General features: G+C 49.8%; 1 protein-coding gene across 9 annotated transcripts in view; it reads left to right on the top strand.

Moving 5' to 3' along the window:
- Positions 1 to 21,737, top strand: part of DCTN1 (dynactin subunit 1) — a 31,028-nt gene that overhangs the window by 3,873 nt on the left and 5,418 nt on the right. For 2 of the 9 annotated variants that reach the window (XM_029937626.1, XM_029937625.1), the window contains exons 1-22: positions 8,017 to 8,320; positions 9,980 to 10,225; positions 10,463 to 10,541; positions 10,739 to 10,773; positions 11,462 to 11,482; positions 13,835 to 13,852; positions 15,225 to 15,245; positions 16,493 to 16,684; positions 17,263 to 17,460; positions 17,613 to 17,817; positions 17,894 to 17,972; positions 18,094 to 18,253; positions 18,365 to 18,469; positions 18,644 to 18,835; positions 18,924 to 19,040; positions 19,266 to 19,418; positions 19,999 to 20,159; positions 20,265 to 20,433; positions 20,711 to 20,779; positions 21,007 to 21,069; positions 21,182 to 21,331; positions 21,499 to 21,660. In XM_029937626.1, the coding sequence (XP_029793486.1) occupies positions 8,288 to 8,320; positions 9,980 to 10,225; positions 10,463 to 10,541; positions 10,739 to 10,773; positions 11,462 to 11,482; positions 13,835 to 13,852; positions 15,225 to 15,245; positions 16,493 to 16,684; positions 17,263 to 17,460; positions 17,613 to 17,817; positions 17,894 to 17,972; positions 18,094 to 18,253; positions 18,365 to 18,469; positions 18,644 to 18,835; positions 18,924 to 19,040; positions 19,266 to 19,418; positions 19,999 to 20,159; positions 20,265 to 20,433; positions 20,711 to 20,779; positions 21,007 to 21,069; positions 21,182 to 21,331; positions 21,499 to 21,660 (2,628 nt within the window). In that variant the 5' untranslated portion in view covers positions 8,017 to 8,287. Of the gene's footprint in view, positions 1 to 8,016; positions 8,321 to 9,979; positions 10,226 to 10,462; positions 10,542 to 10,738; positions 10,774 to 11,461; positions 11,483 to 13,455; positions 13,853 to 15,224; positions 15,246 to 16,492; positions 16,685 to 17,262; positions 17,461 to 17,612; positions 17,818 to 17,893; positions 17,973 to 18,093; positions 18,254 to 18,364; positions 18,470 to 18,643; positions 18,836 to 18,923; positions 19,041 to 19,265; positions 19,419 to 19,998; positions 20,160 to 20,264; positions 20,434 to 20,710; positions 20,780 to 21,006; positions 21,070 to 21,181; positions 21,332 to 21,498; positions 21,661 to 21,737 lie in introns of those variants that run through there. The other 7 variants (XM_029937627.1, XM_029937632.1, XM_029937628.1 and 4 more) reach the window with 7 other exon arrangements.

The raw sequence follows: 21,737 nt of genomic DNA, 5'->3' as shown, positions 1-21,737 counted from the left end.
TCTTCTGTGTTCAGTGCTTAGGATACTGAGATGAATAAAAAATCCCTTTCCTGGAAGAATTCATGATGGGATAAGGGAGACAATATTTTAATAAAAATGTGATGTTGTAATAGAGATATGTGCAAAGTGCTGTGTGAGGGCACAGGAAGGAATGGCTAGCTCTACATGGAGACGTTGGGAATCTTCAAGAAAGAGGTGATAATTGAGCTGAGCCTTGTTGATGAGGAAAGAGAATGGCCTTGGTGACATTTGCAACATTTATAGAGGCAGAGGGGGGAAGGTAAGTAGATCCACGTGGCTGGAATATAAGAACTTTGGGATAAAAGGAGAGGTTATTGATGAGGCTAGATATATTGAGGCCAGGTTTTTAATGGCTTGTGGTGCTGTGCTCAGAAGATTCCGTTTTGTGAGCAGGGAGATGATGTGATTGCATTTTGGGAAGCTAACTGAGGAAGTAGACTGAAAGTGGAGAATCTGGATCAGGGACGTTAGGAGACTGGTAATAACATACGCATGGTTTAAGACTGAAGTAAGGATTAGGTTAGTGGGAATGGTGAGGGGATGGGTCTGAGAGAGATTAGAGACAGTCAGCCTAACCTAATGATTAACCAGTTGTTGAGAACAAAAGAGGGAGTTGTTAAGGATGACTTAGTTTTCTGTTTTGGGTGGGTGGTGATGCCAGCAGTAAAGAGGGAATATAGGGGCACCTGAGTGGCTCAGTCAGTTAAGCATCTGACTCTTGATTTTGGCTCAGGTCATGATATTACGATTGAGCCCTGTGTCAAGAGCCCCGTGTTGAGCCCTGCCTCAGGCTCTGCACTGGGCATAGAACCTGCTTAAGAGTCTGTCTCTGTCCCACCCCTGCTCATTCTCTCTCTCTGTCTCTCTCTCTCTCAAAAAAAAAAAAAAGGTTGAAAAAAATTTTTTTTAAAAGAGGGAATATAGAAAAGATTTTTTGAGGGTGAAGATATCAAGAAGGTTTAAATTATGTTGAACTTGGGTCTGTGGCACTTAGACAGGTGGAAGTGTGAGTCTGAGGTTCAGAAGAGAACCTGTGCCTGGGGCAGTAGGTGTAAGTGGGGGGTTGATGCTGTGGGAGTGGATGAGCTTGGTTCTGCTTATAGGAGGCTGAAGATGACAGAGAAGTCAAGAAGAATTGGTGTGCAAGGTAAGAGAGAATGTTGTCCAGGGAGCTAGGAGAGGAAAATCTTCCAGGAAGATCAGTAGCCTCAGTTGCTACAGAGAAGTCAAGTAAGATGAGGTTGGAAGATGTGCTTTGAAACTGGACAGTAAGATCACCAAGGCTCTTACTCTTTGAGTGTGAGCAGCTTCCGAGAAGTAGTCGGGACAGGAGCCAGGTTAAACCCGATTGAGGAGTGGATGGGAAAGGAGGTTAGGGAGGGTGTACCCACTTTGAGTAGTTTGGTAGGGAAGGAAGGGAGAGAGATGGTGGTATCCTGTGGAAGAGGTAGCAGTGACTAGAGACAGTTTTTTCTAGAAGAGCTTAGAGCATAGGTTACTTGATCATGTAGAAGAGCTAGTAGATAGGATGCAGTTGAATGCAGGAGAAAATAAGATGAATGCTAAATTGGGTCCTCAGAGGAGGGTGCAGGGGTTGGCCCTAAAAAGAATGGGCCATCATTTTCTTTGAAAGAGGAATGACAGAAGAAAGAATGTAGGAACAAAGAGGCAATGATAGTTGCAGATGTATCTAAATTTGCAAAGGAATTCTTATCTAACAGGTTCAGTTTTCTTTCTCAGCAGTTATCTGCTGAGGAGAGAAGGCACTGGTGTGGGCTCAAATAAGAATAGGGACTTGAAGTTAGTAAGGGAAGCTTGAACTAACTGTCCAGAGGACAGGGAAAGAGATTAGACCTGAGATTCTCTCCAAGAGTTACTCCAAGATTACTTGGGCTTAGTAGTGTTTCTATTTGATGAGTCTCTTACCCCTGCCAAAAATGGCATTCTTTTCTCTGAGGCATCAGAGAAGGCAGAAATATAATCCCAGCTCCCAGTTTCTGGACCTTGAGGGGCTGGAGTCTAGGGCTGCTAAGAGCAAGTCTTACCTGGCCAGTGTGTGAGCATGATAGTGGCATGGGTGGGCAGGGCAGTGGGGTCAGTGTTGCCATTGGCCTTTTACAACTACGTAGGAAACTCTGAAATCCTCGAACGAGAGTAGCATCCTGACTAGAAAGACAGGTAACTGATAGTGATTTGACAGGTATTGCAGGCAGAGACAGTCACCTGAGACAGTGAATATGTAAAAGAGAATTGTCTCCATTAACCAGAAAGAATTTTTTTCTGCTATGTATCAGAGTAGGCAGAGCTATATAACCTTACATAATAGCATAGATTATTAACACTCGCCTTTTATGTTTCCCTCGTTAGTGTGATAAATAGAATTTGCAGGTAAGATGCACTTGAGTGAAGCGGGAGAGAGAATGGTGGGATAGCATGAATGGAAGAGAAACAGGCTTACCTTTTCCTTTTGCAGCCACTGGAGCATCATTTCCGTGTCCTTCCTCTTGTGGTTGCTATGGATACGCCTTTGCGTGGTGACTTGAGGAGATTGATTTCCATTATGATCAAATGATGACGTGGATTTAAAAAGAAAGGACAGAATGCTCTGCTTCTGGGGAGTGGCTGGTGAGCTGCCCAAAAGGCAGAGTCCAAGCACAGCCAAGGTGGCTGTGGCTTTGTTGGCTGCCTTGGCTTTTGCTGAAGTTGTGAAATGGTGCATCTCTCTCTTTAGAGCGCAGGCTCAGGGTTCCCTGTCTGCAGGGTCCTAGTGCCAGAGATTTCCTAGTTGATTCATGGGGAGGAACCTGAAGGAACTTCAAACAGGCTGTTAAGTACTCCTGCTAGCACGGGAAGGTTGTAGTTCTTGAGAATGGAGCTGGGGGCTGTACTCAAGTACCTGTTATCTTCCCGAAAAAGTTCCTTCATTGAGGCTAACTGAGGCATATTATATAGCTTTCCTTCCTGACTCTGGGCTCTGAACCTTTTGGAGGTGGTCCTGGCAATCTCTGGGTATTCTTGGGGGAAGGGGATACTTTGGGAGGAAGTCGAGCTGGGTTCAGATTGGGAGTGGGCTGTAGACATTTCTGGGGTTAATAAGGAGCTAGAAAGTCCATTTAGGTGGTGCCTGGACTCAATGAACCCTGGTTGAGTGTCCGGCTCTTGGTTTCGGCTCAGGTCATGAACTCGTGGTTTATGAGTTTGAGCTCCACAAAGGGCTCTGTGCTGACAGCGTGGAGCCTGCTTGGGATTCTCTTTCTCCCTCTCTTTCTGTCCCTCCCCTGCTCTCTTTCTCAAAATAAATAAAGTTAAAAAAAAAGGTCCATTTATGGTTTACGTCCTATCTGTATGAGATCTGTAAAGTAGATACCAGAGTTGGACCCAGGAGAGGTGGGTTTTATATGTGTCTAATTTCTGAGTTCCTGTGTGTATATGGAATCCAGCCTTCCACACTTCTAGTCCCCCAGCCTCCATACCCCATTCAGTGAGCAGACGGCTCTTTTTTTCCTGATTCTTGAGAGACTTACATCAGTACTTATCCCTTCGTTACCAGTGCTTTCAGAGATGTACAGTTTTATGCTAGTCTGGAGAAAAGCTGAATCTTGCTAGTTACCATTGTGTTTATCTTTGTAACCAAACTATTCAATGCCCAGTGCCTGATGTAGTTCAGTTCAAGTGTGTGGACCTTGCTGTCAGACTGCCTGGGATGCAGACCAGTTTCTCTATGAGTGGGATGAGGGAAATGAGACATTTGAGTTAGTTCAGGATCAAGGTTAATTGAGATGAGACAAGAGGAAGTCAAGGGCTCAAAGGATGCTGGAGTGCGAGTAAAAGCAAAGTAGAAATGGTGCAGGCTGGATGCCAAAGAGGCTTGTCCTTCTTACTTGTTTCTCTTTAATTCTTAACTGTCTATTCGTTTTCCTGTTGTTTTGTGAAATAATCTCTAAGACCATTGTTGCCTATTTATCAGAGATTTTCCCCTCCTCTCTACCCATTTTCCTAGATATTTTAACAGTATGTAATATTACTAGGGAGGAAAATGGATTAGAAATCCAGGGCGTGTCTGTCTCACCTCTGGCTGAGGGAACGTGTAACTCAGAATTGTTCTGTGTGACATGAGACGGAGCTCAGTGGTTCTATGAAAGGATCAGTGATCCGTACAGCTAATCACATGTACCTCCCTGCCATTTTCTGGCCATGAGATTCAGGAGAGTCCTTTGACTTCTGAGACTCACTTCTATCATCACCTGTAGGATAGAGATCATGGAATCTGTCTTGTTGGCATCACAAGTTCATTTTGGAAGGAGATAGTGAAATACATGTGTCAGCATACGCAGTTCATTTGCTCCAGAGAAGGCCCTAAAAACAAGACTTCTCTTCTCTCGGCTAACATGTTCCATTTCTCTTTCCATTTCCTCCCAATTCTCGTATTGTTTTCAATCATTATTCTTCCAGTACTCATGCTTGAAAGCTCCTGGGTTTGTTTGTTCATTTTCATTTTCATGCCTTCATTCATCTATCCATTCATTTATTCATGCAGCATTTAAATTCTTACTGTGCATAAGTTATTATTGATGTATTTTCTCATTAATGATGAGGACAACACCTGCATTTTGTTGAGCATATAATCTGTGCAAGGCACTGTGCTAAATGCTTTACTTCAATCTTCCTTAATCCTTACAACATCCCTATGAGGGTAGGTATTATTTCCCCCTTTTTTCAGATGAGGTAGCTGGAGCTCAGAAAGTTCTTTATCTTGACCAGAGTCATACAGATGAGGAAATAGTAGAACCAAAGCTGTGTGCAGCTCTGTCTCTGGAGCCATGCAGGCCCTCCGCCTCTTTCCCCATATGTGATCTATGCCAGGGCCTTCTCAGGGCATTTTTGTACAACCTCTGAATTGGCCCTTTCCTATCCTCTCCTGCTTGAGTTCAGAGCCTCCTCACCTCTTGCTCATTATGCAGCAATCTCCTTGCTGTTAATCCTATCTTTACCAAGTTGCTCCTGTCTCCACTCCAGCCTGCTCTGCCACCAGTTTGATTTTCGTAAAATAGCTTTCGTGATGCCAGTCTCCTGGTCAGAAAGAGACACATTTGTTATTGGACCATGAAGATGGACTTATCTTTCTCTACCTGAATATTAAGCTTTCTGACTATCCATACTTACTTTCTAGTATATCCCAGTATTGATGTGTTTATTCAGTAAACATTTGACTCCATGAGCTAATGGTGATGGGATCACAAAGAGGAAAAGTGTGGGCTATGCTTTTTAAAATGTTTTTAAGTTTATTTATTTTGAGAGAGAGAGAGAGAGAGAGAGAGAGAACACCAGTGTGGGAGGGGCAGAGAGAAGGAAAGACAGAATCCCAAGCAGGTTCTGTGCCATCAGCACAGAGCCTGATGCAGGGCTTAAACTCAAAAATTGTCAAGATCAAGATGCTTAACTGACTGCGCCACCCAGGTGCCCCTGTGGGCTATGCTCTAAAAGGCTTAGAGTTTGATAGAGGAACTCATCTAGAATTCTTCATTTCAGCCAAACTAGTCTACTTTAATATTCTCTAGTCAAGCAAAGCTATTCTGTTTCTAATCAAACGTGTTTACAACTTACAGTGTTTGTAGGCCTTTCCACATACCCCCAAAAAAACCCAGCCCCTAATTCAAGGCATAGTCAGGTACCCCTTTTCTTAAAAAAAATTATTTTTAAAAAAATTTTTTATTTTTGAGAGACAGAGACAGATCATGAGCAGGGGAGAGGCAGAGAGACACACACATACAGTCGGAAGCAGGCTTCAGACTCTGAGCTGTGAGCACAGAGCCCAACACGGCTCGAACCCACAAACTGTGAGTTCATGACCTGAGCTGAAGTCGGAAGCTCCCAACTGAGCCTCCCAGGCGTCCCACCCCTTTTCTTTTTAATTCACCTTTCTCTTGCCTCTAATTCCTGTAATTACAACATTTATTGCCTAGATAGTTTATTTTTAGACTTATATGCAGTGTTATCATGTCAGGTGATTTTTTGTATTTCTACAGCTTCTGTACTTTTTACAAAGAGCTTTCATGTGCTTTGCTTTATTTGAGCCTCATTACTTTAATGTAAGAATGGCAGCTGATTCTCCTATTTTATAGAGGAAACAGCCTCCAAGCAGTTAGGTAACTATAGATACCTGTGTGGTTGGTGAGTTATGAGTTCTGTTTTTGAAGACAGTATGGTCTAGAGGAGGAGCACGCCCTTGGAAGAAGCCTAGAGATACTTGTGGTAAACAGTGAGGCGAGTGGAAAGTGCAGAGGGTTCCAGTTCAGGCTTTGGTTCCAGTTTTGGCTCCATGCCTCACCATCTGTGTAACTTCAGGGAATTTACTTAGTTCTCTAAGCCTCAGTTTCCTTGTCAGCACTGTCCCAGGCCTGCCTTTCTGTTGGGTTATTGTGATTTCCAAATATGAGGATAACAACATTGTTATTAGCTGACTTTTGTTGAGTACTTACTAAATGCCAGGCAGTGCTCTAAATGTTTTACGTGAATTATCTTGGCTAATCCTCATAACAGCTCTCTGAAATATGTTCTTTGTTACCAAATGACAGATAAGGAAATTGAAACACAGAGATGTTAAGTAACTGGACCAAGTCTACATAGTTCCCAGGTGGTAAAGCGAGGAATTGAACCTAAGCAGCTTGAGTCTAGAAGTAGTACTCTTAACCATGGTACTAAAAATTATGTTTTTTAAGTTGCTCTGTAGGCTGTAAAGTGCTCTGAACATGCGAAGTCCAGCCTGCAAGGAGCTGCATGGCCCTGCCTACCTGGGTAAAGGTGAATAGGGAAGGGAGAGGGCAAACATGGAAATTTTGCAGGGGAGGAGAGAAGTGGTTTCCTACAGGGGTCTGGCCAGGATTGAAGATGTGAAGAGGTGTTTTGGGGCCATATATCTGACTGTTGGCTGTCATTCTACTGTTGGGCTTTCTGGCCTGCCTTAGAAAGAGGATGGACTGGAGGAAGATTCTGTTCAGCCTGTAGAGTCCAGTGCGGACAAGACAAGTATCCCTAGGCCCAGGGAATGCAGATCCACAGTGCACCTAGTGGAGATGTATAGGTCAGACCCCAGGCCAACCTTGAGTGCTTAGGGGCAGGGCCCTTGGTGTGTTGGTTCTGGTAAATGAATGAAGTGGTATTATGACATAGTCCTCTGGAGACTTCTCACTAGACTGCTTAAGCATCTTGTTAAAGTAAACATTTTCAATTATAAAAGTAATACATGTTTATTTAAGAAATTTTGTGAAATATAGAAAATAAACATCTCATTTTTTTTTTCCTGTTGAGATGCCTAAAAAGCAAGGCCAAGAGTGTGGGCCTTGTGCTGTAGGGGGCATGTGGGGCTCTCTGCTCTTATTCATCCTGTTGAACCTGATAGTCTTAGGGTTCAAGTGTGACCCTTTATAACAAGAAGAAGGGAGGAAGGGTATGGTAAGCTTTGCCAGTAGGGGTGGGAACTAAGGTACTTTACTGCTTCTCTGTGTGTATGAAGTTACCTTCATTACTGCCCTTTGCTGGGTAGTGGGTAGGGCCTGGCTCCTTTGGCTGAGTGTGAGATTGAAATCCAGACTCTGTAATTATATAGGTTTGGGTCCTGAGTCCAGAATTTAGAAAAAGGGGGAGAGAGAAGAGCTCCAGATAGGGGGTAAGAGACCCTTATTTTAGCTATGTTGAGGCCTGCTGGTAGCTGATCTTTTTGAAGTGTCACTTGATGCTTGTAGTCCTGCTGAGGCACATTGTAGGGGGAGGTGTTAGGGGTGGTAGCAGTGATGCTGAGGGATGCAGACTAGGAGGACCTGTCAGGACTGTGCTTCCAGCTTGCACAGTTTACTCTAAAGGTGACTGCTGAGGGTCCGTTGTGTGGGCCTAGCCCCTTAGTTCTTGCCCTGCTTGTCTGGGCCAGATGAAGCAGGGGGGCACTAGGACCCAGATGCTAGCACGTTTCCTGACAAGTCTAGAGCAGCACTAGCGCAGAGTGAGACTCATCAGCTGGCAAGCAGGATTCGGTGTCTCTGGGTTCAGGAATCATCAGGCAGCAGAGAGGACTTGCTCCTCAGCCCCCATCTCTGCCCCCACCCCTACCCCGGTAGGCCACCGAGTGAGGTCCATGGACTGGGGAGGGCCGCAACTGACGGCTTCTGTGTCTGCCCATGAGGGCCTGGAGCCCTGACCCTCCTGCCTAGGTTTCTGCCTTTTCTCTCTGTCTTTGGCCCACTGGGGGAGGAGGTAGAGGCCGGTGAGCAACATGGCCCAGAGCAAGAGGCATACATACAGCCGGGTAAGTGGTCCTTATCTGGGATGGGCCTGGGAGCGCTGCTGGAGAAGGCCTGGGTGCCTGTGGACACTGCTGTGGGGGCTGGGGAGACAGGCTGGAGCTAGGCTGGGGCCACTCGCAGCAGGGGGTGATGGTGCTGGGCTGGACAGGCCTCCCCTCCCAGAGTTGGGCCTTCAGTGGGGAGAGGCAAGGGCTGACCTTTGACTCTAATTGGACCCCTGGCCAGAGGTTTCTGAAGGGATCGGACTATCTTGGGGACTCTGAATGGGGTTGATGGGCTGGAATGGCCTTACAGTGACGCCTTTCTTTAGAAGTGCTTTGTTGTTTGTCACTTGCTTTCTCTTCTGGTTGAGATTGAATCTGTACACACTATTGTGTCCACCTGGTTCTGAAAGGCTTGTTAGGGTTGGGTGGTTGGGGGAGTCTCTTCAGTTTGGGGCTAGCCCTGATGTCACTGTCAGTTCTTTTTATCGTCAGATCCATAAGAGCTACCCTGCTGTCCCAGGTGTGATTTGGGGTCCTGGAGCCCCTGGGAGCTATATCCTTATCTTCTTGGATGAGCTCTTTGGGGAAGGGATTCAGGGAGTGAGAGGCTCTGGCAAAGCTCCCTTCTGAAGTCAAGTGGGAGCATCAGAGGGAGCCCCGTGGAACCTTTAAAACCAAGGAGTCACTTTCTCATGCCTCATTCATCTGTTTGCTGCAAGGCTCTTGGTTCATAGAGCTGCTGTTGCTAAAAAAGGCTTAGGTGTGATTTTCTTCTAAACCATGGCCCTCTTCGGGACCTAATTTCATGTTGTGTCCTGTCATCACGGGTGTGTCAGAAGCTGAGAACTTCTGAAGGACAATGTTTAGTCTATTCCTCTGCCTTGTCCATCCATGGGGTTATAAACCATCCATTTGGACCACTGGCAGAGTCTGGGAGACAGTGCAGGTCAGATCTAAGGTACCTGATTTACCTTGCCTTCGTTTTTCTTTTTATAGCAACATAGTAGGCGGGGGAAGGATTTCCTGGGCTGGGGGTAGAGTTGGTAGGGCATGGATTGGGCCAGGGAGAAGGGAATTAAATGGTTGAATGGGCTGTGGTGAGGTATCTAGGAATGTCATGGTGGGTGGGGGGAGTCAGGGTTGGAAGGAGGCACAGTTGTGTGCCTTTGAGAATGAGAGGCCTAAGAGAGCTGTTTGACCACAGAGAAGACAGACAACAGTGGGGAGTGGAAAAGGATTCTGTCGGTGGGGGGATCACCCATGAATCACCTGTCTTCCCAACTTAGGCACCTGAGTCAGGGTATTGGGTTTGGAGAGCCTGGTCTAAACTGAGTTATTTGACTGAGCTTCGCTCCCCTCCTTGGGGGGGCAGTGCTCCTGAGAAAGAAGCCATGTGGTGACATTCACAGATCTATCATTGAGTTCTGATTTGTTATAAAATTTAAATATGAGCTCTTAAAAATTCTGGCAAAGGAGTTTGGAGAAGTCTTAGAACATATCACTGGTATTTTTCAAGAGGGAATTTGAGGTCCACTTCACCCTGAGAATGGGGTTCAGGAGAGTGACTTGTCCTTTTTCAGTCCAGAATCCTGACTCAGGCTTCCTTAGGAGGCATTAGGATGATACCCTTGACCTGAGGTCCTTAACTGCATATATTTTCATGTGTCTTTCTTTCAGACGCCCAGTGGCAGCAGAATGAGCGCAGAAGCCAGTGCCCGGCCTCTGCGAGTGGGCTCCCGTGTAGAGGTGATTGGAAAAGGCCACCGAGGCACTGTGGCCTATGTTGGAGCCACACTCTTTGCCACTGGCAAATGGGTAGGCGTGATCCTGGATGAAGCAAAGGGCAAGAATGATGGAACTGTCCAAGGCAGGAAGTACTTCACTTGTGATGAAGGGCATGGCATCTTTGTGCGCCAATCCCAGGTACTTACACCCTGCTCTGAGTGTGTCGCGTGCACATCTCTGTTGCTTGGGCAGCTTTTGGTGCTCCCTTTTACTGGGCATGAGTGTAAGTCTCAGAGAGAGTGGGAGATACAGGGGAGGGAACATTGGAGATCCATCCTTATGGAAGTTGCCCTGTACCCCAGGCTTGCTTGGAGTTGGGGCCCATTTTGCAGCCATTGCTGATCTGGCTACATTGAGTCTGTTTTGTGGCCTCAGATCCAAGTATTTGAAGATGGAGCAGATACTACTTCCCCTGAGACACCTGATTCTTCTGCCTCAAAGGTCCTCAAAAGAGGTAACAGCCACCCAGTTAAGTTGCCTTTCGACATCCAGGAGTCCCCAGGACTTCTTCCCAGAATACAGGGCCACTGTGGATCCTGAGATTTTTTTCCATCCCCACCATATTCCCTTTTAAATCTCTTCTACCCTGCCACAGTGATCTCTGCTCCTCCCCCTGTATACAAACACACACTTTCTGTTTGCTTCCTACAGAGGGAACTGACTCAGCTGCGAAGACCAGCAAACTGGTGAGTGGTTGGGGGTGGGAGTGGGGAGTAATAGAAATAGAGGAGGGAGACCAATGCTAGATAGGTAGAAATAGTAGGTGAGTAAATGGAGTTAGCCTTCTAGTCTCCAACCTCCTGGAAGCTTTCTGGGTATGAGCTGCTGCTTTAGGGGTAGAGCAAAGTTGGTAGCATGGAAAAACTGTTAGGGCCCAGATGTTTAGGGTCAAATGGGGCCAAGCTTAGGGATGATAGGGAAGATAGGTCTGACCGTAGTAGGGTCATTGCCGACTTCCTGCCTTATGGAACCCAAGGCTTCCAGGCTCTAAAAAGACAGAGGATAGGGGTAAGGTGAGAGCTAGAAGAAGAAGGAGTTCTGTTCGCAAGTAAATGGTAAGGAGCTGGGCCTACTGCTGCCTATTTTAGGCTGTATGCAGAGAGCCTGTTCTAATTCTCCTGCACTACTCTGCGTAGGGTGTGTGAGGGTGGGGATTCAGACTCTCCACCTTCTCTGGGCCAGGATGTGGACATTTTGGAAGCTGATCCTTGAGGGACCCCCTCATCTCACTTATCAGGACTTGGCAGTGACCTGACTTTCCCCTTTACCTGTGTGTACCTGAGTTGTTCTTAACACCTACACCCAGGATGTCTGGCCAGCTAGCACACTGTGGCATTTGTTCTCTAACTTTGCCTTTTCCTACTCCTCATGCAGCGGGGACTGAAGCCTAAGAAGGTGGTGTGTTTACTATTTGTGACTGGGTGGGTGAGGGCCATGAGCCCCCTCCCCAGCTGTCCTGCATGTCCGTGGGCTGCTGCATGCATGTTTGTGTGACCTTGGGGCTGGGATGGCCAGAGGAAATGGTGGCCTTGGCTTTCAGAGTTCCTTTGAAGGATGCAGGGACATCAGGCTTGGTGCCAGGCTTAGATGGCACTCATTAGAGATGATCTCTGCACCTACTTGCCCCCCTCCCCACCACCTTAGGACTTTTCATCAGACACTCCAAACATTTAACTGTAAATATAAAGTAGCAGCATGGACTACAGCATTTACTGGATTACATTGGGTTTTCAGCCCGAGTTTGGGGGCAGTGGGAGGAAACACTGGGGGGCTAGGAGTGGTGAAAGTACCAGGTGAGATGATTGGGCAGGAGGCAGGAGGCCAGGGCACAGAGCACAGGAAGAGCAGTCCTGAGTTGAAAAGCCTCATAGTCCATGTGCCTCCCTCTGGGTGGGCACTGCCATGGATGCCCACCCTCGCTCTGCTCCACCAGTCTTTCTCTGCCTCTTCCTTCCTCTGGTGTTGTGCTCCAGGCCTACCTCCCAGCCCTTGCAGACTTCCATCGGCCATCATTGACTGGGGCTTAGCTGTGCCACCCCTAGACTCTTTTAAACTATTAAGTTGCTGGCATGACCACTTCCTCATACCAGCTTGTGCCCAGGCTGTCTCTGATGTGCATGTGCCTGTCTGACATGTATGTACTATGCTGTATGTACGGTTCTGTGATTTCCTTGTCGCCAGTTGTCTCAGGCCCTTATGACCTGCATGGAGGGCTACCAGATTGGAGCAGTGGGTGGGGAGAGGAAAACATCTTTCCAGTTCCTGGTTGTTGATGGGTCCTCATTTTGGAGTCTTCCCTTGGAAGAGACCACTTGCTCATACTTGCTTTAAGGTCCTGGCTCAGGCAGGAGTGGAGATGTGAGAAGGAAAATCATGCTCTAAAGGATGCCGACCTATACAAGGTCATAGAACCGTGGCTTCTTCCCTTGATTTTTGTCTCCTGGTTGGGGCTCCATCTTGCTTCAGTCCCCTGAATAGAGAAGAGCATGGACCTGCAGTCTGATAACCATGGAGGAGTTCTCATCTCAGGCTGACCTGACCCTGGGAAGGGCCTGAGCTATGTCCCAATGTTGGGGTTTTGGCAGATGCCTGGGGAAATGTGGCAGAGCCCAGCATAAGCTGCCTGTGCTGGGATACAGGGCCTTCTTTGTTCCTGGCGCAAAGTGCCAGTTAAGTAGTCAAGTCCCTAGCCAGGTTTTCCTCTCCAGTGGTCCTCTCACAGCAGACCCCTGAGCCCAGGGCCCTGCTCTCACCCTGTGGGGTATTGGGAGCTAAGCACTAGAACCAAAAACAAAGGAACTTTGAAGGGGAGGGCAGAAGAGAAAGAACCCAGATGTCTCTGAAAGGTGCCCACTTCCTTCTGGAAGGCCTTTAGGCACAGGCTTTAATCTGCCTTCAACTAGGGAAGGGTTGGGACAGGAGCCAAACTGTCATTAGAGCTGCTGCTGAATATTCCCCAGGGTTTCTTAGTGTCGTTGTGTGCCCCTCCGAGCAGATGCTGTCACAGGAGGGGTGTTCTGGGTAAGGGCATTTTCTTGTGTGTAAAAGGCAAGTGGAGTTGATGGGCTGTGGGCAGAGGGAAGTGTGTGAGAGAGGCTGAGGGAGCAGTGAGGCTCCATGTCCCTGCCCAGTCATGCTCTGGCCCCAGAAAGTACCATTTCTGGGATGGCCCCTAGCCCAGTTCCTTGGAGCAGACTCTTGGGGATGGGGCGGCGGACGGAAAGGGAGGGTGGAGTCAGAACCTGTTCTTTGGAAGAAGCAGCAGGGCGGGTTCTGCGCAGGACTTTATCCAGTCATGTGAAGGAGGAGGAGCCTGCGGAGCCTGGCAGTTGCTAGGTGACGGAGGAGCACTGGCTCCACCCCCGCGGATCAGAGGAGGGTGGGTGCATGACGTCAGGTGGAGCTGGTGCTGCGGCCACTGAGGCTGCCTTCAGCCTTAGCTGGTGAACAGGGCCTGGCGCCTCTTGGGTGCCTGCCGGAACCAGGCTGTCCCACTGCGCACCTGCGGGGGCTTCTGCGTCTGAGCCATAGCCATTTGCAGGCTGGGAAGCAGTCCGGCGAAGAAGCTGAGGCTGCATTGTTGGGATTTGATGCACTAATCTCCTGTCTCCGCCGCCTTTCCCTCTGTTCGGTCTTTTTCCCTCCCTCCCTTCGTCTGTCCTTCCTCTGTGTGTTTGTCCATCCTCCTCTGTCCCTCCTTCTCTTTCCTCTCCTGGCTTTCTTTGGTTTTCTGCAATGATGAGACAGGCACCGACAGCCCGAAAGGTACTCTTGCTTGCTCTGGTCCTGCTGCCGGGTTGCCAGGGCAATGGTGGCAGCAGGCTGCTGGGGTGGGGGTGGGGGCTGATTGACTTCATCTGTCTACCTGGCTGGGGGAGGAGGGTGGGGTTGAAGGTGGGGGGCAGGGAGAGGTGTGTGTCACTGCCATGCCCCACACCCTGGAAATTTGCTTCCTGCTCTGCCTGATTTGGGCTCTGAGTGTGTGTTCTGGGCCTTTTACCCAGTGGCCTCACAGCCCTGGGCTTCAGGCAGCGTTTGCTGCAAACTGCCTCTGGGAGTTTTCCTGTGAGAGGATTTGGGGAAGCAGGTCCTGGTGTCTTCATATCTTTAGCAGGACTACCTCACCCTTATCCTTTGCTAGGATGCCTCTTGGTTGTACTCCCAGCATCCCTTCCCCACTAGGACGGCTTTCCCAGGGTGGGATGGGGATGCTAGAATAGTTTCTGACCCTCAGCTATGGAGGCTCAGCTCAGGGTAGGTGGGGTGGGGTTGGTCTCCTTGGACTCAGTGTCTCCTAGAAGCAGGGTCCAGGCCAAATCTGCCTTTACTGGAGCTATGAGACTCTGGGTAGCAAGAACATAATTTGGGACTCAAGATTAATCATCTATTTTGGTTTAGGGCAGTAGTTTATGCTGCTGCCCACCCCTATGTCCTTTCTTGCAGCTGGGTGGGGTTACTTTGCTGAGCTCTGGGCTTCTGGTTAATGCAGTATTCATGGTTCTGACACCTGAGCCCTCTGCCCTAGGGATGGAGACTGCTGCAGGATCTGGCCCTGGGGAATGGGGTGGGGTAGGGAGGATGGCTGCCTTGGAGGCACGATCCCCTCTGCTGGTGTTGTATCACTTACTTCTGGATTTCTAGCATCACTCTGGTCACATGATATTTCCAGGGAGTCTTCTGTAGAGAGTAGCACTTAAAGGAAGGTCTGGCTGACCTGGGAAAGTCCTTGGGAGTGGTGGGTGGGTGGGGCCTCTGGCTCTGGGCTGGAGTGCCAGAAGGACTGGTCTCTGGGGACCTCCACCAGCTGCTGTCTTTGGTCTCCTGTGGCTTAGCCTAGGAGACAGGGATTTCTAGGATTTTCAGGATGTTTGAAGGGGTGAGGTCTGTAAGGATTGGGCATAAATGGGACAAGGAACCAATGGGGGAAACAAGAGTTCTGAGTTCCTGGAGTAGGAATAAGATGATTCACTGGAGGGAAAAAAGGATGGGGTGGGGGTAGGAGTGGGGAAGCAGCTAATTGTAGCCCCATTCCTGGTACTTCTTCTGCTCTCATCGCTGTCCCTTTCTGCTGTCTATCTTTCTGCCATTATCCTTTCTTTCCTGACTACTTCTCCTCTGGCTCCTGTTGCCTGTCCAGACCACAACTCGGCGGCCCAAGGTGAGAAAAAAAAATCCTCTGTACAAGCTACTGCTGAGTGTAGACACACGTTTCAGCCATGTGCATGTGTGTGTGGGCATGTGTATGAGCAAGTAGAAGTTGGTCTTTTTCAGAGGAGTGAGGGGACTGAGGGTAGTGACAGGCCTCTGCTACAAAAATGACTTCCAGCTCTTAGGAGAGTGTCTGAGCCAGTAGCCTGAGTGGAAAAGAGAAATGAGAACGGTTGTGGTTAATCAGGGCTGGCTTGCTTCAAAAAGGGCATTTTGATCAGTTTTGATGCATGAGTGGGGGTGGACATTGGAAGAAAGGTAAATAATTTGGCAGTGTCAATGTCAGGGGATAAGGAGCTAGTTGTGTCTGTGGGTAGCATGTGGTCTCTGATTGTCAGCCCGCCAGGAATGCTTCAGGGCTCAGTACTTCAAGGGAGAGCACTAGACAGGCCTGTCTGCTCCAGGGCCTGGGGCTTCAGGGAGCTCCTCTACTCTAGCCCCAGGGCCCGGGGCTTCAGGGAGCCCCTCTACTCTAGGCCTGGGTTGATACTGTCTGATTAGAGCCCCTTTGTCTTGGGGGAGGGAGAAGACAAAAGGTTGGCTGTACTGACCATGTTTCAAGGGGGAGCCTAGGAATACAACTTTCACTCTGGCCCTTTCACCTAAAGTAGACCAAGGGAGGGAGAAGCATCTCAACTTCCAAAGAGTGGAATACAAAGCTTGGTACCCCCACTTCTAGCCCAGACTTTTCTGGGAACATAACATGGAAGTTAGAGAACAAACTCCAATTTGTTCTTTTGCTCTGGGAATGACATTGAGGCACTTTTTCTTCCTGGGGGAGGAGGGCACAGGCTCAGAGCAATGATAGGACTTGGGAGTATTTGGAAATTGCTAGAATGATCACAACTGGGTCACAGAGGGGAGGTCTGGGGAGTAAGGGATTCTGGCTGCAAGCGGGTAGTGCCGGAGCTGGGAGGAATGTGGGGTCAGTGCCAAGGGAGGAGCATTATAATCTTATGTCTTCTATCACTTCCTCCCTCTCCCCTCTGCCTGCCTCTTGCCTCCCCCATCCTTTGTCACCATTTCTGACTTTGTCATTTTCCCTTTCCCCTTCACTTTGCTTCTCTATTCTCATTGTGCTTTGATATTCTCTCACTGCCTTTTTCCTTCTCTGTCTCCTTCCCTTGACATATTCTCATATTCTGTCTCTCACCACCCCTGTTCGTTTTCTGATCTGCGCCTACCCTCTCTGAATAGCCCACCCGCCCAGCCAGTACTGGGGTGGCTGGGGCCAGTAGCTCTCTGGGTCCCTCTGGCTCAGCATCAGCAGGTGAGCTCAGTAGCAGTGAGCCCAGCACCCCAGCTCAGACTCCACTGGCAGCACCCATCATTCCCACCCCGGCTCTCACCTCTCCTGGAGCAGCACCCCCACTGCCTTCCCCCTCCAAGGTAAGAACTGGGGTTGGAGTGAATGAGAACCAAGACCCAGAGGGGACCTATGACCCTGGGAAGGATCTTGGGAATTTTCCAGGGTTGGGTGGGGGGACCCAGAACTTGGATCAGCAGGGTGGAGACATAGCATACGGTTATCCTGTCATTGACTCAGCTACCCTGTCTTTCTTTCTTCTACACATTCCCCTTATGCATTGGTTTTTTCTCAGGTGTTTATATGCCACTTGCTTTTTTTTTTAATGTTTTTATTTATTTTTGAGAGAGAGAGAGAGAGAGAGACAGCGTGAGCCGGGGAGGGTCAGAGAGAGGGGGAGACACAGAATCTGAAGCAGGCGCCAGGCTTTGAGCTGTCAGCACAGAGCCCGACGCAGGGCTCGAACCCACTAACCATGAGATCATGACCTGAGCTGAAGTCGGACGCTTAACCGACTGAACCACCCAGGCACCCCTATGCCACTTGCTTTTGACCATGGGGCTGGATTGATGTTTGCCTACAGTCTTGTCCTTTTGCTCCAGCTCAGCCTTGGTGAGGGGAGGGGGAGGCTGTGCACCCACTGGGGGTCTCTCCTTTGTAGGAGGAGGAGGGGCTGAGGGCCCAGGTACGGGATCTGGAGGAGAAACTGGAGACCCTGCGGTTGAAACGGGCAGAAGACAAGGCAAAGCTAAAAGAACTGGAGAAACATAAGATCCAGTTGGAGCAGGTGCAGGAATGGAAGAGCAAAATGCAGGAGCAGCAGGCGGACCTGCAACGACGCCTCAAGGAGGCGCGGAAGGTGGGACTTGGGGTGAAAGAGGGTGGCTGGGGAGCTTGGGACTCAAGCCACTATACCAGAAACTGGGCCGGAGCCTAGAACATCCTGTGAGAAGGAGAACAGGAGGCATCTCTCTGCTTGCACCTCGCCCCCCAACCTCTGCCCTTCCTTAGGAAGCCAAGGAGGCATTGGAGGCAAAGGAACGTTACATGGAGGAGATGGCTGACACTGCTGATGCCATCGAGATGGCCACTCTGGACAAGGAGATGGCTGAAGAGCGGGCTGAGTCCCTGCAGCAGGAGGTGGAGGCACTGAAAGAACGTGTGGACGAGCTCACCACTGACTTAGAGATCCTCAAGGCTGAGATTGAAGAGAAGGGTAAGGGGCCAGGAGCGGCTGGGGGCCAAATGGTGGGGTTGGAACTATGTCTGAAAGTGTTAATGGTCTTCCCCAGGCTCAGATGGGGCAGCGTCCAGTTATCAGCTCAAGCAGCTAGAGGAACAGAATGCCCGCCTAAAGGATGCCCTGGTGAGGTAGGATCCCCTCCCTGCTTGGCTTTGGAACTCACTCTGCTACCTTCAAACGTATTGCAGCATCCATTGCCAGTGATGGGGACACACACTTTCTCACTTCTCCCTCCCTACTTCCCCATAGGATGCGGGATCTTTCTTCCTCGGAGAAGCAGGAGCATGTGAAACTCCAGAAGCTCATGGAGAAGAAGAACCAAGAGCTGGAAGTTGTGAGGCAACAGCGGGAGCGTCTGCAGGAGGAGCTGAGCCAGGCAGAGAGCACCATCGACGAGCTCAAGGAACAGGTCTGGGGACCCCAGCCTCTGGCCCAGAGGACCCCTTTCATCCAAGGTTGGTGCCTCTTCCTTCTAGGCAACTTTCTCAGCCCTTTTCCCTGTTCTCTCCATGTAACACAGGTGGATGCTGCTCTGGGTGCTGAAGAGATGGTGGAGATGCTAACAGACCGGAACCTGAATCTAGAAGAGAAAGTGCGAGAGTTGAGAGAGACTGTGGGGGACTTGGTAAGAGAACAGACCCCAGACTTGCCACCCCGATGGAGGGTGTTTGAGAGGCACTTGCTGAAAGAGGGACTGACACATAACCCTTTTGAGCAGGGTGTGTGGTGAGTGGCTCCACCCTGATCTTCTACCCTGACTCTGCTTTTCCTTTGCCCCTACTGCCTTGTGGCCTTCCAGGAAGCGATGAATGAGATGAATGATGAGCTGCAGGAGAATGCACGTGAGACAGAACTGGAGCTGCGGGAGCAACTGGACATGGCAGGCGCGCGGGTTCGGGAGGCCCAGAAGCGTGTAGAAGCAGCCCAGGAGACTGTTGCAGACTACCAGCAAACCATCAAGAAGTACCGCCAGCTGACTGCCCACCTTCAGGTGCCTGTGTACCCCCTGCTGTCCACCCATGATTACCCAGGGCTCCCTCCTGACCCAGCTGTGCCTCATTGTCTGTCTCTGTTCCCAGGATGTGAATCGGGAACTGACAAACCAGCAAGAAGCATCTGTGGAGAGGCAGCAGCAGCCACCCCCGGAGACTTTTGACTTTAAAATCAAGTTTGCTGAGACTAAGGCTCATGCCAAGGTTGGGAAAATGGATAGGCCAGAGAGTGGGGAGTGTTGGGGCATCCAGCCTGACTGTGGCTGTAGGCTGATTTGGCATGGGGTTCCAGACTTCAGGTTGCTGGAGGAGGGGGTACTTTGTGTGGTGGTTTGGATGACTCCTAAAGCCGGGGACTTGGAGCAAGGCGTGGTGGCTCTGAGACTCTTTCCAGCCTGGCTGAGAGCCTGTCTTCCTGTCCACTCACAGGCAATTGAGATGGAATTGAGGCAGATGGAGGTGGCCCAGGCCAACCGGCACATGTCCTTGCTTACAGCCTTCATGCCCGACAGCTTCCTTCGGCCAGGTGGGGACCATGACTGTGTCCTGGTGCTGCTGCTCATGCCTCGTCTCATTTGCAAGGTATGGCCAATCAGTCTAATCTGTGACAGGCATTGAGGATGCTGAGTGAAGATAGCAGCCAGCATCCCTGCTTATAAAGAGTTTATGATGTAGTGGAAGAGTATAGTCAACAAAGTCGCAGAGGGATGTGTATTATAGATGGTGGGTTTTGAAGGGGAGGTAGCTTCTTTGAGAGAGCACAATTAGGGCTCTGATTTAGATGGAGGGGTGTCACTGAAGGAGTAACATTTGAGCTGAGACCCAGAAGATGAGTAGGAGCTAGTGGGGGGATAATTGTCAGGATAGAATTCAGGTAAAAGGGTAGCAGGAGCAGTAGTAGCTTTAAGGCAGAAAAGAGCTTGGTCCTACTGGCTCCACTACCCTTTCATCTCCATGTCCCAAATCCTCACAACCGCTGGTAATCACATCATTATCTTCTCCCTGTGTGAGACTCCCTGCCCACCTAGGAGCCATTTCTGCTTTCCTTTCCATGTGTGTCCATGCCCCCCACATAGTTGCTCAACTTTGTGTCCTGTATTTCTGAGTCTGTTTTCTGTATCCTATTCTCTAAGCCCCATGTCTCTGGTGCTGCTTCCCACAGGCAGAGCTGATTCGGAAGCAGGCCCAGGAGAAGTTTGAGCTAAGCGAAAACTGTTCAGAGCGGCCTGGGCTCCGAGGAGCTGCAGGGGAGCAGCTCAGCTTTGCTGCTGGGCTCGTGTACTCACTGAGTCTATTGCAGGCCACACTCCACCGCTACGAGCAGTAAGTGATCTCTGGCCCCCACTCTAGGCCTGCAGGGCCAAGATTAGATGAAATCCAGATTGCCTGGCGGGCCTTGACCTCAGAGGACCCTTCTCTGGTCTCTAGTGCCCTCTCTCAGTGCAATGTGGATGTGTACAAGAAGGTTGGCAGCCTCTACCCTGAAATGAGTGCCCACGAGCGCTCCTTGGATTTCCTCATTGAGCTGCTACACAAGGATCAGCTGGATGAGACAGTCAACGTAGAGCCTCTCACTAAGGCCATCAAGTACTACCAGGTCCGGGACAAGAGTTCAGGCTTGGCACAGGAGGGAGGGAAGATTTTTCCTACTAGGGCTGTTGGCAACGTAGCCAAGGTTGTATGTCCTCCACTGGCTGCTTAAGGCTTGGCTCGCTCTTAGAAGAACTTGTCTGAGGATGCAGCTTCCTGGGGGTTTCAGATTCTCTTGTACCTCTGGAGTCCCATGATGACTGGGGCTCTGATTACAGTTTGGGAAGAATTCTCCATCCTTCCAAGGCCTAAAGGTTGTCTGTTTCTTTGTCATTTCTCGTCAGCATCTGTATAGTATCCATCTTGCTGAACAGCCTGAGGATAGTACCATGCAGCTGGCTGACCACATTAAGGTAAAGTGTTTGGGCCAGTGATTGAGCCCCCTGTAGGGATCAGAAATGGAGAACGTCGGTTCAAGAGATATGCCCTCAAGGGGTGTCACATAAGACTGGAACAAGGAAGTCAGAGGACTAACATCTTTTTGGGGGTCAGTGGGGAGTGGGGACTTCTTAGAGATGGGTGGTGATGGGGCAGAAGGGTTCCTGTTGGGGGTGACAACCACATGCATCTGTCCTTACAGTTCACCCAGAGTGCCCTTGACTGCATGAGTGTAGAGGTGGGACGGCTGCGTGCCTTCTTGCAGGTGAGAGCACAGCTCGATCTCTTGGATCTCCTATTCCTTGTTAGTCCCTACTTCCTCACCTCCAGCCCTAATGCTGACTTGGTTCCCTGTCTGTTTCATATTCTCTGAGTAGGGTGGACAGGAAGCTTCAGATATTGCCCTTCTGCTCCGGGACCTGGAAACATCATGCAGTGACATCCGACAGTTCTGCAAGAAGATCCGAAGGCGAATGCCAGGGACAGATGCTCCTGGGATCCCAGCTGCCCTGGCCTTTGGACCACAGGTTTAGGGCAGCAAAGTGGGGGGGAAGGAAAGGAAGCTGAGTACCACCAGAAAGGGCTTAAGGGTGTTGAGATCTGGATCTGGTCAGGGAACAAGAATGGTTTTGAGGTAACTGGGAGCTGTGGTGCTGGACTCTGGGTGGGCTCCTGACTCTGGGCTGTTGCACAGGTGTCCGACACACTCCTAGACTGCAGGAAACACTTGACATGGGTGGTGGCTGTGCTGCAGGAGGTGGCAGCTGCTGCCGCCCAGCTCATTGCCCCACTGGCAGAGAACGAGGGACTGCCTGTGGCTGCCCTGGAGGAGCTGGCTTTCAAAGCAAGCGAGCAGGTGGGTCTAGATGGCAGGGGGACATGGTGGGCGAGTCATGCGGCCAGTGTGGGATTTTCACTACTGCCCTTGGCTCC

The sequence above is a fragment of the Suricata suricatta genome, chromosome 4 (genome assembly GCF_006229205.1).
Source record: "Suricata suricatta isolate VVHF042 chromosome 4, meerkat_22Aug2017_6uvM2_HiC, whole genome shotgun sequence".
NCBI classification, from domain to species: domain Eukaryota; kingdom Metazoa; phylum Chordata; class Mammalia; order Carnivora; family Herpestidae; genus Suricata; species Suricata suricatta.
This window is presented reverse-complemented; position numbering and strand designations above follow the sequence as displayed.